General features: G+C 64.2%; 1 protein-coding gene across 1 annotated transcript in view; it reads right to left on the reverse strand.

Moving 5' to 3' along the window:
- CEMIP (cell migration inducing hyaluronidase 1) overlaps positions 1-15,051 on the reverse strand; it is a 42,263-nt gene that overhangs the window by 5,283 nt on the left and 21,929 nt on the right. The window contains exons 13-25 of the mRNA XM_029952316.1: positions 12,565-12,770; positions 11,945-12,014; positions 11,057-11,185; positions 9,311-9,396; positions 8,286-8,417; positions 7,478-7,513; positions 7,245-7,400; positions 4,835-5,015; positions 3,527-3,742; positions 2,718-2,929; positions 1,945-2,130; positions 220-424; positions 6-72 (exon numbers count right to left, since the gene is read on the reverse strand). Coding sequence (XP_029808176.1) covers positions 6-72; positions 220-424; positions 1,945-2,130; positions 2,718-2,929; positions 3,527-3,742; positions 4,835-5,015; positions 7,245-7,400; positions 7,478-7,513; positions 8,286-8,417; positions 9,311-9,396; positions 11,057-11,185; positions 11,945-12,014; positions 12,565-12,770 — 1,882 coding nt within the window. The remainder of the gene's footprint in view (positions 1-5; positions 73-219; positions 425-1,944; positions 2,131-2,717; positions 2,930-3,526; positions 3,743-4,834; positions 5,016-7,244; positions 7,401-7,477; positions 7,514-8,285; positions 8,418-9,310; positions 9,397-11,056; positions 11,186-11,944; positions 12,015-12,564; positions 12,771-15,051) is intronic.

The following is a 15,051-nucleotide window of genomic DNA, read 5'->3' on the forward strand; positions in this document are numbered from 1 at the left end:
GTCGCTCAGGAGGTGGAAGAAACGCTGTCTGGAACTCTCCATCTTCACCTCCAGGAAGTGCTCCTTTGTCCTCTGGGAAGGGAAGAGGCCAGGCCAGATGGGCGGGGGGAGCCACGGGCACCCTGATGGGCAGCCGCCCCCTCGACCCCCTGCACCCTGGCCATGGGACCAGGCGGGCCAAGCGGGTGTCCGGGAAGGACCCTCCCGTGACCCACTCACCAGCTGGGCGCCGCGCAGCTTCCTGGGCATCGGCACGTCCACCACGGGCCTCTCGGCGAACCTGGGGTAGGCGGTGGCCGTGCAGTCGCTGACGCCCGCGTCCTTGGGGATCAGAGCCTTGATCCTGATTCGCTCGCAGCCTTTCACGGAGCAGAAGGCGAACCTCTCCCTCTCGTTCTGGGCCCGCAGCTTCAGGAACAGCAGCCTGCGTGCAGGGGTGGGGCACGGCCGGCTTGCTCTGGCGTTCGCCACCCTCCTCCCCCTGCCGAGCACCGCGGTGACACCCCCGGGCCTCACAACAGGGCCAGCAGGCCGTGACTGTCACGGGGCCGTGTGTGGTTCAGGAGAGACATGAACGCCGCCGATACTGCCAACAGTGGCCGTTTTCTGAGCGCGCGCCCTGTGGGGACCTCGCGGGGGTGTGACGATGAAACCAAGGTGCTCACTGGGGACTGGTCCCCGTTCCTCCCGCCAGGAGCCTGCAGGCCGGCCCCGCCCCTGCAGCGGTAGACATCAGGCGCGGGCTGTTCCGGGCAGACCCCGCTCAGGAGGGGCCTTCGGCCGCCCAGCCAGCTGGGTTGGCAACACCGAGACGCCAGACCCCAGTGCCATGTGGCCGGTCGTGCCCAGAGCACACGAGACACACGGGTGGAGAGCGGAGGGGCCCTGGGTCTTGGGAGAGCCCAGCGGGTTGGGCCTCTCCACGGGAAACAAGAGTCCTGTCGGCCAGCTCACCGTCCCCACCGGTGCCGGTGAGCTACAGCACAGCCTGATCGTCGCCGGGGGCGCGGGGGCACCCCGGTCCGCCCCTCCGTGCCCGAAGTCTGGGGGGGCGCTGCGGGGCGTCCGCGATCACGCAGGGCCGCCGGGCGGGCAGCCACACCTGGGACTCCATCAGGACACGCTGTCCCCCATCGCCCCACGACTCCGTCCCCATCACCTGTGGCCTGGTCGGCCCCACACGTGGACGTGAGTGGAGGTGAGAAGGGGGTGCTGTGTACTTCCCCCCCCAGACCTAGCATTTTACTTAGGCATCTGATTCTCAAATTCTGACTTCTCTCTCATCAAACTGATAAAACCCTATCTGCAGAGAGAGCACGCACACCTGCTCGGTACTTCCTTACTGCCGATTTCAACCGAGAACAGGAACGTGGCCATCAGGCCGCCCTTTCCCGTCACCCTGCAGGGTGCTGGCTGTCAGCGGCCTCAGCGCTCCGGACAGTGCTGGCTGTCCGAGGACGCCGGACCTGCTCTCCGTACGGGAGTCACCACCTCGCCCCGTCCCCTCCACAGTCGCTCCATCCCTGGTGCCCGTCAGCAAAGGGTGGGCCCCGGGAACAGGCCGGCCCGGGTTCAAATCTAGCTGTGCCCAGATTGTGCCGTGGCCTCGGGCGGCCCCTGCGAGTTCCTCTGTCCCTTCCTTGTGCCCCTCTGGATTCGTGATGACGTCATCTGTGCCCGCTGGCGTGTGAGGCCCCGAGGGAGCCAACCGCGTCCTCTCCACGCTAAGATCAAGCTGCTTTCACCTGTTCCGGGAACCAGGCCCGTTTCCTACAGTCCCTGTGTGTGTTTCACCCCCAAGCAGCCTGGAAAACGCTCCTGGTGAGTAGAACGAGCGGGCCCTGGGGCGAAGCCCGAGGAAAGCATTTTACGTCCACGGCCAGTAACCCGGGGAGGGGCACCACCCGGGCTGAGCCGCCCCCTGCAGCCGCGCGGGGCCCTCACCCGGAGGCCTCGTCCCAGTAGTAATGGCTCCGGCCGGGAAAGCTCTGCTCCACCTTGTCCATCTGGAGGGTCTGCACGAAGGTGCCCGTCTTGGACGTCTGCTTCAGCCGGCGGTCATGCACGTCGGACAGAACGGAGAAGGTGGTGCCCCGAGGGTAGCAGAGCCCCACTCGGATCCAGTCGCCCCTGGAGGCAGAAGGAGGGTCAGGGACAAGCAGGGACATCCGGGCTGCCGAGCATCCTGGACGTGCCCCGAGAGGGACCAGCGAATCCTCCTGCGTTTCCTCTGTGGGGGGTGGGGGGCGGGGGTCCCGCTGCGGCTGGCGGAGGGAGGGGCTCCGGGGACGGTCCTGGGCGCCGCCCCTCACGGAGCCCAGCCCCTCCTGGTCCAGCCCGGTCTCGGGCCCATTTCATCTCTTTGGGTCTCATTTTCTACACCTGCTCGATGTCCGTCTCCCAGGACCACGGTGACAGCTCACGTGCACAGACAGCACCCGGACATCAGTGTCTGAGGCCGGATCTGGGGCAAAATGCTGTCATGTCACCTCACTCGGTCCTCGCTGCGCCCCAAGGGGACTCCGGCCCCAGCTCTTCCGTGGGGCGTGGGGGGGCCCGCGGAGCCAGGCTCTCTGCATGAGCGCCGTCGTGCCCAGGGCTCTGGTTCTGAGCTACTGGGTGCCATCGGCCCCTCTGCAGCGGTGACGTGGGCCGGCCCGCGGGCCAGAGGCATCACCCGGGCCCTCCGCACCACCTCCGGCCGGGCGTCCGCTTACTTGTTGAAGTTGATGAGCCAGATGGCGAGCTCGGCGGGGGCCGTCTGGTCCCAGTGCACTGTGTAGCCCTTCTGCAGCGTCACGACTGGCTGGTACTGCTGGTAGTGGGTGCTGCGTGCCAGGGCCCCCTCCAGGTAGAGGGGGCGGCCGGGGAAGTCATTCTTGACGATCTTCATCCGCAGGCTGCTGGTCTTGTAGGCCTGGACGTACACCTTCCAGAACCCACAAAGGAGACACACAGCGGACCAGTTACAAGGCTCCTGGTTAATGTCTGGCTGCCGGCCACACTTGCGAGGGAGCATTCTCGAGGGGTCCTCTTAGGGACACGTAGCTCTCTGCTGGTGGGTGCAGCCGGCCCTTCTGTGCGTCTCCCTAACACCTTCTCAGAAAAGGGCTCCGTGCGGGAAACAGCAGTGCAGACACGGGGGGGGGGGGGGGGGGGGGGGGGGTCTGGTCGCTAGCCAGATGGCAGACTGCAGGGGAGGGACCTCGTATAACCCTGTGAACGCAGCCCCCGTCCCCCGCTGCTGTCCTGCCTGCGTCTGGGAGGCAGCCTGGGCGTGTTGCCGCCTCTCTCTGTCTCTCTGTCTCTGTCTCTCTGTCTCTCCTCCCCAGCCCGAGTGGCCAGGCCCTGCGTCACCGCGCCCTGCGCAGAAACGTGCCATCTCGCTTCAGAGAAGACACTGAAAGCAAGACTGTGAGCGCTCAGGGCTCAGGGACCCACGGGCTCTGCGGCTTTGGACCCGCCTCGGCCTGAAACTTGGTGTCCTGCCCGGGGCTGAGGGGCCGCGGACCCCTCGCTCCCCCACCTGTGCATAGCGTCCGCTGCAGACGGCCCCTCGCCAGTCGGGGACGCTGATGCAGTCCGGGTGCCGGACCAGCCAGTTGTCGTCCTTGGTGAGGTAGGACCCCGGGTACTCGGACACGGAGCCGTCCACGTCGTGGAACACGGACGTCTTGTCCCCGTCCATGTCCAGCTGGTTGAACCAGGGCCCGGGCTCTCCGAAGAACACTCTGGAAGTAATCTGAACAGAGCCCAGGGAGGTGAGGCTGGGCCAGAGGTGGGGGAAGCCGCAGCCCGACGCCAGCAGGTCAGGGAGAAGTTTCCGACTCCCACGGACATCACACACCAGCCAAGCCAGAGTGCACTCGGCACTGCAGGGGGCCTCCCGGCTGACCTCCTGGGGCCGCCAGGAAAACAGCCCGACGCTCTCCGGCCTCCACTCTACTCACACGAGGCCCGGCGGCTGTGGGCTCAAAGCCTGCCGTGAGGGCTCGGAGGTGCGGGCTCAAAGCCTGCCGAGAGGAGGGGGCACGTGTGCTAGTGCACGAGAGGTGGTGGTGGATGTGTGCATGAGAAAGCGCACACACGGTACGTGTGAGAGGACCGTGTGTGTGTGCTAGTGCACGAGAGGTGGTGGTGAATGTGTGCATGAGAAAGCGCACACACGGGGTACGTGTGAGAGAGGACCGTGCGTGTGTGCACCCCCGCTGTGTGAGGAAGGCAGTCTTTGACCGTGAGCCCGTGGAGGGCTCTGCACCTGACCTAACGAGTTTTCACTCCTTGCCCCCGGCCCGCCAGCGCCAGCGCTAGGCAGACAGGCTAAGGCCATGACCAGAGGGGAGGAGACAGAAGACAGTTCTGGGGGATCCGTAGCCCAGAGGAAGTGCTCCAGGTCCCGCCCAGCCTCAAAGGCCAGCCCTCCCTCCCGCCCTTCTCACCCCCAGCTCTTACTGGCACCTGTCTGTGCCCGGAGGACCCCTTTGGTGGAGCCGCCTCAGAGAGAGAGGAATGCCTTGGAAATCCTGGGATTTTAGGTTAAGACCACTCAGGTGGCCCGGTCACCAGACTCCGCAGGTCACAACCAAGGCCCGTGGAGGAGCCTGGAGTCTGGAGGGAGGCTGGGCCGGGGCTCGGGGCACGGCGAGGGCCGTGGGCACTGGCGCAGCCAGACTTGACCTGCAGGGTGACCTGCACTTGTACTTTTCCAGTTTGGACGCAGACGGGCTGGGAGGAAGTCCTTCCCTCCCTGTGGTGGCGGCAACGGCTCCGACTCCGGCCCCGGGGGCCGGTGAGTCAGCGCCCGCAGCCTGGATGTGCCCAGCGCCTCACTCACCGGGACGTCCTCGAAAGTGAGGCTGGTCACGTTGTTGTGGGGGCAGCTCTGCCAAGCGTTGTTGAGCCGGAAGGCCAGGGCGCTGGTGTGCCGGCCCTCCAGGGCCGCGAACTTGCGGAAAGTGCAGTTCTGGATGTTGACGGGGCCGTCATAGAACTGAATTCCTCGGATTGGAAAGTTCCTGTGGAGGCAAGGGAGGGAGATGCCAGGCTGGTCGCCATGTGCGCCCTCCGGGGTGCATGCAAACAGAGCCTTCCTGGGTCAGCATCCTGGTCCCCACCTCCTGCTGTTCCTCGCGGCAGAGCACTACTGACTGATTAACTCGAGCACTGAGAAAGTGTTTATAGACGCAGACAGTGTCGATAAGTGATTGCTAGATGCCTGGATGGATGGATGGAAGGGAGGATAGAAGGATGGAAGGATAGAAGGATGGATGGGTATCTGTTCAGTTGTTGGCCTGGGGGTTGGGGAGTTGTCCTCTAGTCAAACATTTCTCCCGGTTTTTCCATCCTGGTAAGCGTCACTGGGTAAAGACCATAAACACTGCTGCAGAATGCCAGTACTACGTCCCTTAGGAGACGAGAGCCATTAGTCATTATTTAGTCTTAGTTGCCATAACCATTTAATCAGAATAAAACCCAGATGACTTTCCTCTGAGTAAGCCTTTCAATTGCGAGTCTGTGGGGTCTGGAAAACAGGCAGAGGGAAGACGGACCGAAGGTGGTGATGCTGTAGCAAGATGGCCGCGGGTCACCTCCAGAGCATCCACGGGAGAGGCGGGCCCACGGGGACCCCGAGAAGCCTCTGATCTCCGGGGGTCAGGGACAGGATGGGGGCGGGGACAGCAGGCGGGGAGGCGGGGGTAGAAGGGACTGGAGGACGGGCAGCTTGGCCCAGCGGAGGGCAGGGGCTCAGGGACGCCGCTCCTGCGCCGCAGACTCCGAGCAGGGCCTAGGAAGGGCCAGCTGGGTTTCTTGGTGACCCCGAATCTAGGCTGGTTTGTTCGAGCCCTAGTCCCCCGTCCCCCACCTGGGGCTCCCCTCCCCAGATCAGTCCCCCGAGGAAAGCCCTGGCCACACCAGCCTCAGTGTGTGCGGTTGGCGGAGACCAGGGACTTCCTGTGTTTGTGTCTTTAAAAGTAGTTGATTAGTGTCGGCGCCTGGAATCGGGTTCTGGGAGGGCGGGGGGTGCTCGGCACCGCTGGATGTAACGCACCTGGGGAGCCAGCCCGTCTAACTAGCTGTGTCCAGAAAGCGCGAGCCTCCTTCCCATCTGAGCCCAGCCCAGGACTGTTCCGGACGAATCACCCGTGACAAGAGGACCAGGCTCACGGGCGCCGTGTGAGGAGCCTGCCCCGCGGAGCTGTCAGGCCTCCGTAAACAGACTCGCCCCCGAAAGTCGTCAGAACATTCCGGCCCTGGAAGGCTGGTAAGCCCTCCGCAAAAACCTCCAAATATGCAGATCCAGAGTTACTCATAAAAATGATCCCAAGGGGCTGGTCTGTCACTTGGACGAGACAGAAGCAAGGGCTTCCAGACGCGCCCACGGAGGCCGTGTTTCTATCTGCAAAGTCCCACAAAGGCACGCGTCCCCGGGGGCGGGGGCTCGAGGCCCGGGTCGTGCCCACAGCGGCTGGAGCTGTATTTCCCCGAAAAAGGGAGGAAGCTCAGGGGGCAGGAGGGGCTCTCGGCCCCTGGAGAGCAGGTGCCCCTGCGGGCTGCCCGGCTCAGGGCCTGGCTCATTTGGATTCGTGTTTGACCAGAATCACCAGCAGACGGGGGACAGACTCCCTCACGCCGACCCAGCTCGGGCACCCCAGGAACCGAGTCCCCGGGCTCCGTTAGCTGGTCGACTCTCCTCCAAGCACCGTGCCCTGCTTTGCTTGAGTCGCTCCTGTAACAAGGCCGCGACCCCGCAGGACAGCCCTACGGTTCTGCTGAAGAGCAAGTCTGACCGCCAGAAAGTTCTTCCCGCACTGAACTCATTCCAACCCTCGGGCCCACGGGGAACGAGCTGTGTCTTGTAAGTGGCAGCCCCGACGTGTGACGTCCCCTCCCTGCCGCTCCCCCGCACACGACCCCTTCTCCTGACAGCAGTTCCCAGTCTGCGTGCGACATAGCCCTGGACTTTGTCACCTTCCTGGTCATTGTCCGGTAAGGGTGCTTTGGCCTGAGTCTGTCTCTCCACCGTCCCCAGATGTGGGTGCGGTGCCCGCGTAGCGAGCCAGCAGAGGCGGGAGGGGCCCGGGCGGCTGGCGCGGACGCCGGAGCCCTGAGACCACGCCGTGCACGTGGATCACCAGGCCACCCTGACGACCGACACTCAACACTGATGTGTGACCGGTCGCTCCCGTCCCAGACCTCACCCCGCGCCACGCAGAACAAGGCCGCCGCCGCGGCCGCAAACCTACCGGCCTATGGGGAGGGTCCTGCCGCTGTGGTCCAGGCCGCCGGGGCCCCAGATCCTGTTGTCCATCATCTCCGTCCCCACGTTGCCGCTCTCGCCGACAAACAGGCTGTTCTTTATCTCCTGCTTGGAGCCGTCGTCATAGGGGAAGGTCCCGCCGCTGCGGGGACAGGGTGTCAGGCGCCGTGCGCAGCCGGCTTCCCACAGAGGGCCCGGCACCGCGACGGCGGCTCTTACCTGGCCAGGGTCAGGCCGATGCCGTTGTCAGCAAACCTGGGGACAAGCGCCGGCGGTCAGAGCTGCTCCCGCTCCGTAGTCAGGGACGTGGCGGAGCCCGGGGCACCTGCCGTCCCTGGGGTCACACGGCGGGTACCGTGTGGGGAAGGGGCTGTACCGAGAGCGGGTGCGCTGGGGGCGGGGGAGGGGGTCTCCCTTTGTGTGCCGGGCTCAGTGTCTGCCCGCAGAGTGGCCGCCAGCATGTGGTGCCACGCTGCTTTGGCAGCGCGCCCCCCGAGCTCTGGGAGCCTCCTTGTCCAGCCAGCCGGGACTCCAGGGCTAAGCGGGAGGTTGGGTCGCAGATGTGGAGGACCCCGCCATGCTCGGGGCAGGACCCGGGTTTTAACAACTACCCTGTGGCCGTCCCTGCCTCGGAGTCCCTTAAGTTGAAATTTCAAACCCCAGTTCAATCGCTGCCTAGTTGTGTGACCCCCTGGGAAAGTCACTGAGCCCAGCCCGTTTTCCATCTAAGACAGAGAGAGTTTGCATCTTTGAGAAGCACCGCAAGGGACAAAGGCAAACAGGATTCCGCACGTGGCGGGTGCTGACGACATGCTGGCTTCCTGTCTCTTCCCTCCTCCCAGGAACCGGCCACGTGGCCTGACCGCGCCTCCCCCAGTGACCGTTGGGCAGCGAGTATGACCCACAGCACCCGCATGTGCTGCCCCTGACCTCCTGTGCCGCTGCCCGGCTGGGGACTGACCAGAAGGCCGAGGCCTGTGTCCCCTCCCCTCCCCTCCCGGTGTCAGGCCCTGCGCCCGGCCCTCACCGGCAGCTGTCCAACCACACGTCCCCGCCGCGCAGCCAGGCCCCGTGGTCCTGGTTCTTGTAGGCGGTGAAGTGTCTGATGATGGCGGGCTCCCGGGGCTTCAGCGGGTCGGCGTCCTGGTGAGGGCTGTACCTGGAGCGCACCGCGGGGGGAAGGGCCCAGGGGGCTGCGTCAGGGACTCCGGAGCCGACCCCCGTCGGGGCCGAGGGCTTGTCAAGCGGTCTCTCCTCCAGGCCCGGCCCCACGCAGGCTACAGACACGCCCCTGCTCCTGGCCGTGGGCACTGAGGAGCCCGTGCCAACTCCAGCCGGCCAGGCTCCCTCCCGGCGTGCGGCGTGGGCCCCGGGGCTGGGAGTGGGGGGAGATGCCCAGCCCCCACTAACAGGGGGCCCTTGACCTGAAGCCTGCTCTGGGCCCCAGCTCACTGGCTACAAACGGGAGCGTGGAGGCCAGCTCTCCGCGTGTCCAGACCAGCGAAACCCACATCTGCCTTATCACGGCCACAGCGCTCCTCCTGTCCGACGCAGACCAACAGCTCGGTCTCTACAGGGTGCTGGTGCTTCCAGGGACCTTGAGGTTTTGACGGCACCCGCGGAAAGTAGCTGCCGGCCTTCAGCTCAGCTCTGGATTGTTCTGGATCTCTTTCTGGGCACAACCTGCATGTCCCTCCCCTGGAAACTGAGGGCTAATGTCTCCCCTGCTTTTCTCACTTTAAGACCTCGGGCCAACCCAGTCCTGACTGTCCAGGTGCTGGCTTTGCCAAGGGATCCGGGAACCTCTAGAGATTTCTATTTCCCTTCAGCCACTGCTGCCTAAACCCCAATTCAGACTTGGCCCTGCCCAGATTTCCAGCACGGGACCCGGCAGCTAGCTCGCCGTCCAGGACCCAGGAAGTGCTCAGCAGACACTGGTGAGTGAGTGAGCGAGTGAATGGAGAGGAGAGGGGAGGGCAGGGCAGGGCAGGGCAGGGCAGGGCAGGGCCAGGAGGTCGGCAGGCACCGTGCACGTCCCCGAGGGCTGACTACCTGGCGGAGATGATGGAAAGGAAGGGCCGCTTGTCCTTGGCAGAGGCCTCGGTGGTCTTGACCCCGTTGTCTATGATCATGCCGGCCTGCGGGGAGGACACAGGGACACACTCACGGCCACGGCAGGTGGCAGGCCGGTCTCACACACCAGCTCTGCTCTCGGGACGCATTAGTAGAGACAAGGGGTCTCGGTGAGGGAGGTGAGGGGCCCATACTGTTCTGCTTTGCTCAGAGTGAACCTGAGATGTTCATGGGGAAACCCAGAGGTCTGGGGCTCAGTGTCATGTCCAGGGCCACGCCGCTAACTCCACGACCAGAAGTCACCTTGCTTTGGGCAGGTAAGAGCCCAGGCCTGGCGTCAAGGGCTACGGGAAATGTGTCTCTGATGATTTAAAGGAAACGCTGAGCCGTCTCCTCTCCAGCCTGGGGCGGGGGTCTCACATCCTCCCACCGTCTTGCCTCAGTTCCTGCCCGACTTGAGGGCAGAACCCCACTTTCCTAGTTGGCTCAGAAGGTGTGCACTTTGTCAGCCCCGGGGGTGGGGGGAGTCCGGGCAGCTGGCTGGCACTGCCCAGTGAGGCCAGCTCTGTCTGTGGCCATCCTGGGACTCTGGCCTCCTGGGAAGGCCCAAGGCAGGTTCCCAGAGTAACCAACCGGAGGCCACTCTGGCTACAGCATTCTTCAAGGGACCGACGGCAAAGCAGTGGTGACGTGGGTCAGAGGAGGAGGCGCTAGATGCCACAAGGCGGGCTACAGACACTGATTTCAGGGGGTGGCGGGCGAACGCCCACACCAGGACCCCTGCCCACTGGGCACGGAGTCAGGGCTCACTGGAGGGGCACTGAGATCGGGGTCCCTCACCCTCTGGGTGCGCGGACAGGGCTCACTGGGGACAGGCACCTCACCTGCCACCTTCCCCAAGGCCCGTCCCCCCTCCTGTGCCCAAGTCCCTGCTGCTTCCTCATAGAAAGCCTGCCAAACAGCCCACACGCACTGTGCCCTGCTCCACTGCCCACACGGCACCCCTGGCCGCGCCCGCATGGCCCTGGACAGCCTCAGGAAGGGGGCCCACTCTGTCAGGGAGACACCGATGACCGGAAACGCTTCCTTCTCTGCTCCCTGGGGTGCTCCCTGCCCACGCCCCTGCGGGCCACCCTCTGGCTCCGCTGCCCGGCGAGTGCAGGCCGAGTGTGAGAGGGTTTGTTCTTACAGTCTTCTCTTGGGTTGAGCTTCTCTTTTAAACCCTAACGTATCCATTCCCTGCCTCCAGGGCCTCAGTTTCCTCATCTGCAGTATTAGGGACTGGACAGAAGATCTGGAGACCTGGGCTCTGTCCGTGCCCTGTGCCGGCGCCCCCTGTGCCCCACCGCTCCGGTCTCCACGCTGTCCCGGGGGGGGGGGGGCGTCCTGACTTTCTCCCGCGCCCAGGCCGGGCCAGCCCGTCACAGCCACCAGCGCACCCGGGCACCAGGTGGGCGGCAGGAACGCACTCGGGTCACTGGGCTGTCAGCCCACGTGCAGGCGCATCCTGCTCCTTCCGGCTCTGACCAGGGGCCACGGACATTCTCGCTAAGAGGGGCCGGGAGCCGAGGGGGCCCGGGCAGGCTTCCTTGTTTCCTTCCAGACCTGCACTTGGAAGGTAGCTGCTGCCGCCGTAGCCCAGCGGCCGTCCGGCTCCCAAATCTGTGGGCCGGGGAAGGCGGGCCGGGGGCGCTGGCTGGGGACCCACAGTCCGGGGAGACTTACCCGGTAGTTGGAATGTGCACGGTTATTATGGAACTTCCCCAGCGGGATGTGCTCGGAGTAACCTGGCGAGTACATCCCCACCGAGGGGCCCGTCGGCACGTGGTGGAAAATGAACCAGAATCCGGTTTCCTGTTGTGGGGGGGGGGGGGGGGCGGCAGAAATCAGCCCAGCATGCACGTGGCTGGGCCGCAGACTGGCCAACCAGGACCCGATCCGGCCCTCTGCCCCCGACGGCCCCCTGCTACCTTCCCCGAAACACGTCTCCAGGAGACGGGCAAAACTCTGGCAAATGTATTTTGTGGGGTCCACCCTGACGGCCACACCCTTCGGAGGGTGCTACTCCACTGGCCGAGGACTCCAAACAGCTGGATCTCAGAGCCCCTGTGGGGAGGGCTCCGAGGCGTGCCTGGCTTTCCCCCCTTCATTTCACAGCTAAGGCAGCCGAGACCCAGAGGCCTGACCTGCTCAGGGGCCCACGGATGGATGGTGAGCAGCAGGGAGGAATGGCCGTGTAGACAGCACGCCATGTTTGAATCCCATGCATGCCCCGGGGCACGCTAGCGCCCCCTGCTCAGATGGAGGGGAGTGGCACCCGCCTCAGAGGGCCGGTGCAAGAATTAAGCTACCTTAGCTTAGAGCTGGGCTCTGCTCCCAGCCACGCCCCCTTCCAGCCAATCAGGAGTCCCTCCAATAAAGCGCTCCGATCACCAATCTGATGATGCGACAGCGCCAGTCCTTACAACCACTCCACCCGACACCAGTCTGGTCTCCACGTCGTCTCAGAGGAGCCCGAGCAGGGGGCTCGGAACACACAGCCCGGCTCACGCCAGCTCCGGCCGCCTCCCAGCCCCCGCCTCCACTCTGCCCGAGTCGGGACCCTGTGCTCACCTCGGAGCCCGCAGCCGCGCAGTTGATGAGGTTGTTGTTGGGGTTGGCCATCCAGAAGGTGGACACTGCGCTGCAGGGGGGACAGGGATTGCACAGGGGTCACACGACGTTTGGCAAGGTCAGGCGACAGCTACCCACCCCCTCACTTCTCCTCAGACACTTGAGAAATCCTTAATTTGTCATGGAACCCAGTTTTCTGGTTGGAGCGCCATGCATCTAAGCACCCTATGCGCCTGGAGGTTCAGGGGGCGTGGCTCTGGAGGGCAGAGGCAGCTCAGAGGTCAGAAGCGCCCGGGAGAGTGGCCATGGCTAGGGGTCAGGCCCTGAATCGGCGTGTGGGTCACACAGGAACCCCTGTCTGCTGGTGCCCACGGCCACACGCCCTCTCAGGGGAGCCGTGACGTCAGCAAGAGCCGGAGGATAAGGACACAGGTTCTCTGGAGGGAAATGGGGCGTGGGTGAGCTGGGGAGGAGCTAGTAGACAGCACGCCCTGCCCTCCGCCCTGGGCTGCGGGGCTGAAGGCACTAGGAGGTTAAGGACCCAGCAAGTTCGAGCTCTCAGAAGCCCCAGGGTGCAGGGGTCAGAGGTCGGGCTGGGGGCTGGGGCCGGAGCCGCTCACTTGCAGTCCTGCCTGGGCTTGGGGACGTAGCCCGGGTACGAGTCTTCCGTGATCATCTTGCACATCTTGCTGTCCCGGTCAGAGGGGAGGAGGGTTCCTGACTTGACCAGGAGGCCAAGACAGTGGTCAAAGGTGTTGCGCTCCTCCGGCCCATCCTCCGTGAAGAAGCAGTGGCCTAAGGAGTTGTAGCCCACCACGTCTTTGACCTGCAGGGACCAGGACAGGAGGACGCGTCACCCAGCGGCCAGCTGTTGGCCCAGCACGGTGTCAGCTGTACAGCCGGTCCTGGGAGGGGGAAGGGTGACTTCAGGGTCCCTTCTGCTGGAGGGATGTGGCCGAGGCTCCACGGGGGAAGGGGACAGCGTCACAAGTGCATCCGGGAGGGGGCACGGACGGGCCGCGTGAGCCCAGCGAGAGCACGGCGGGCACACGGCCCTCAAGGATGGCAGGCCAGGTCCTGCAGAGAGGAGGCCCTGCCAGAAAGGGTGGGGGGAGCGTCCCCGGGAGGCAGGGCCAGGACAGGCCATGCCCTCACCCAGGGGTCCGGGCCAGCTGCGTAGCCCCTGATGCATGCCCCTCGGCGTTTGCAAACCTGTGGGCCAAGAACCAGGAAAGGCTGCAAACCCCAGCTCCTCAGAATCCATCTTGGAATCCCGGAGTCGGTGGGGGAAGCAGGAAGGCCGTTCCAGGCCCTCAGAGAGCCCGGATGGTCCCGGGGCCACCGACCAGCACCCAGGCTCTCCGGCCTCCGCTCCCTGCCCGCCACAGCTGAGAGACTCCAGCTCGGCGACCCTGAGGCCCCTCTGGGTCTGAACCCGCTACCATCTCAGCCTCAGAACCAAGAGATCCTCGGGGGGCTCAGGCCCAATGCCTAACGCCAGACCGCTCACAGGCATCTCCGACAAACGGACTCTGTGCTTTCACTCGAATGCCCCAGAGACGGGAGGCTCACCGCTTCATGAGGAAGCTGTCCACATTGGAACCCAGAGGATGGGGACAAACACCTCATTCATCTTAACTGAGACTGCCGTCCTCACCCTGGGGCCTGACAGCCTTGCGGCGTCACCGAGGAGAGACGCTCCTGCTCCCCGAGGATAGTTGACTCACGCCTGTAAGCACCTGCCGCCATGCCAGCCCGGCGCATCCACACACCATCCAAGCTCAGCACCGCGGCGGCGCTGTGCACGTCCCAAGGGGCTGCCCTCCGCTCTGGGGGAGGCTTAGCGGCATCCCTGGCTCCCCACCCCGATGCCGGCAGCACCTCCGCAGGGAGACAGCAGCAGGGCGCCTGGGGGCTCAGCTGGTTGAGCCTCTGACTTCGGCTCAGGTCATGATCCTGTGGTTCGTGGGTTCGAGCCCCGTGTCGGGCTCTGTGCTGACAGCTCAGAGCCTAGAGCCTGCTTCAGAATCTGTCTCCCTCTCTCTCTGCCCCTCCCCTGTTCACACTTTGTCTCTCTCTCAAAAATAAACAATAAAAAAAATTGTTAATGTCTCCGGACACTCATTGCCAAATAAATATTGCAGTTTGTATGTGTGCATGTGTGTGACAAAACTGCCGCTGACTAGGACGCACAAATCCAGGGTAAACACCCCGAGCCCCTCCCGAGTTGTCTATATCCCGCTTCTACGGAACCACGCTCTGGAAGCATCTGGAACGGGGACCCTTCGTGTCCTTTTAATCTCGCTGAAACCTTGCACAGTTCTATAGTCACGCTTTTCAGTTCTTTGCGTTGTTGTGTTTTTAGAGATAGGGAGAGGGAGGCTCCGGAAGTTAAGTGATTTGCCCAAGGTCACACAACCCATGTGCTCAAGGTCAGCGCTGGAACCCTGGTTTTCTAATTATGTCCATTCACCCCAGAAGGGAGGACCCGCCCTGTTGCAGGCCAGCTCTGTTCCCTTGAGCATCCATCCCTGAACTCTGGTCGCTGGCAAGGGCGTGACCTTGAATCCCATTCAGTCCCTCAATGAGCATTTCAGTAAGTACCAAGGTCGCCCAGTGCTTGTCTCCTCCCAGCGAGCGATGAAAGCGTGCTATAAATAGCCTGCAAAGACCAGGGCAAAGGAAGAGGCGAAGAGCTGGGAGGGCATCTTCCAGCAAGTTCCATGCCTCCACTTGGCAGAGGAGGGCACGGATGCCCAGAGAAGGGGCGGGGGGCCCCCAGGGGCTCATAGGCCTCGAGCTGGAGCCCCACTCCCACCCCGGGCTCCTGCCTCCCACCCGAGGCCCCTCCACAGCCGTGGGCTCCCGCCTGTACCATCACACCTCGCGTGGGCCTCCTCTGAGGAAGTGAAAGATGATCAGAGACATTCATATTCTGACCAGTGAGCGCCCCAGGGAGAAACCCCCTCCAAGACCCTCGCGGTGCGTCTCAGAGAGCAACGTCCCATCGAGAGGGAGAATAAGATAGTGTCGGACATTTTGCAGACAGCATCTCACTTAGTTCTTACAACCAAACCGTTCCCTTTCACCCAATGACCCTGCGGCGG

The sequence above is a fragment of the Suricata suricatta genome, chromosome 9 (assembly GCF_006229205.1).
Source record: "Suricata suricatta isolate VVHF042 chromosome 9, meerkat_22Aug2017_6uvM2_HiC, whole genome shotgun sequence".
Classification (NCBI taxonomy): domain Eukaryota; kingdom Metazoa; phylum Chordata; class Mammalia; order Carnivora; family Herpestidae; genus Suricata; species Suricata suricatta.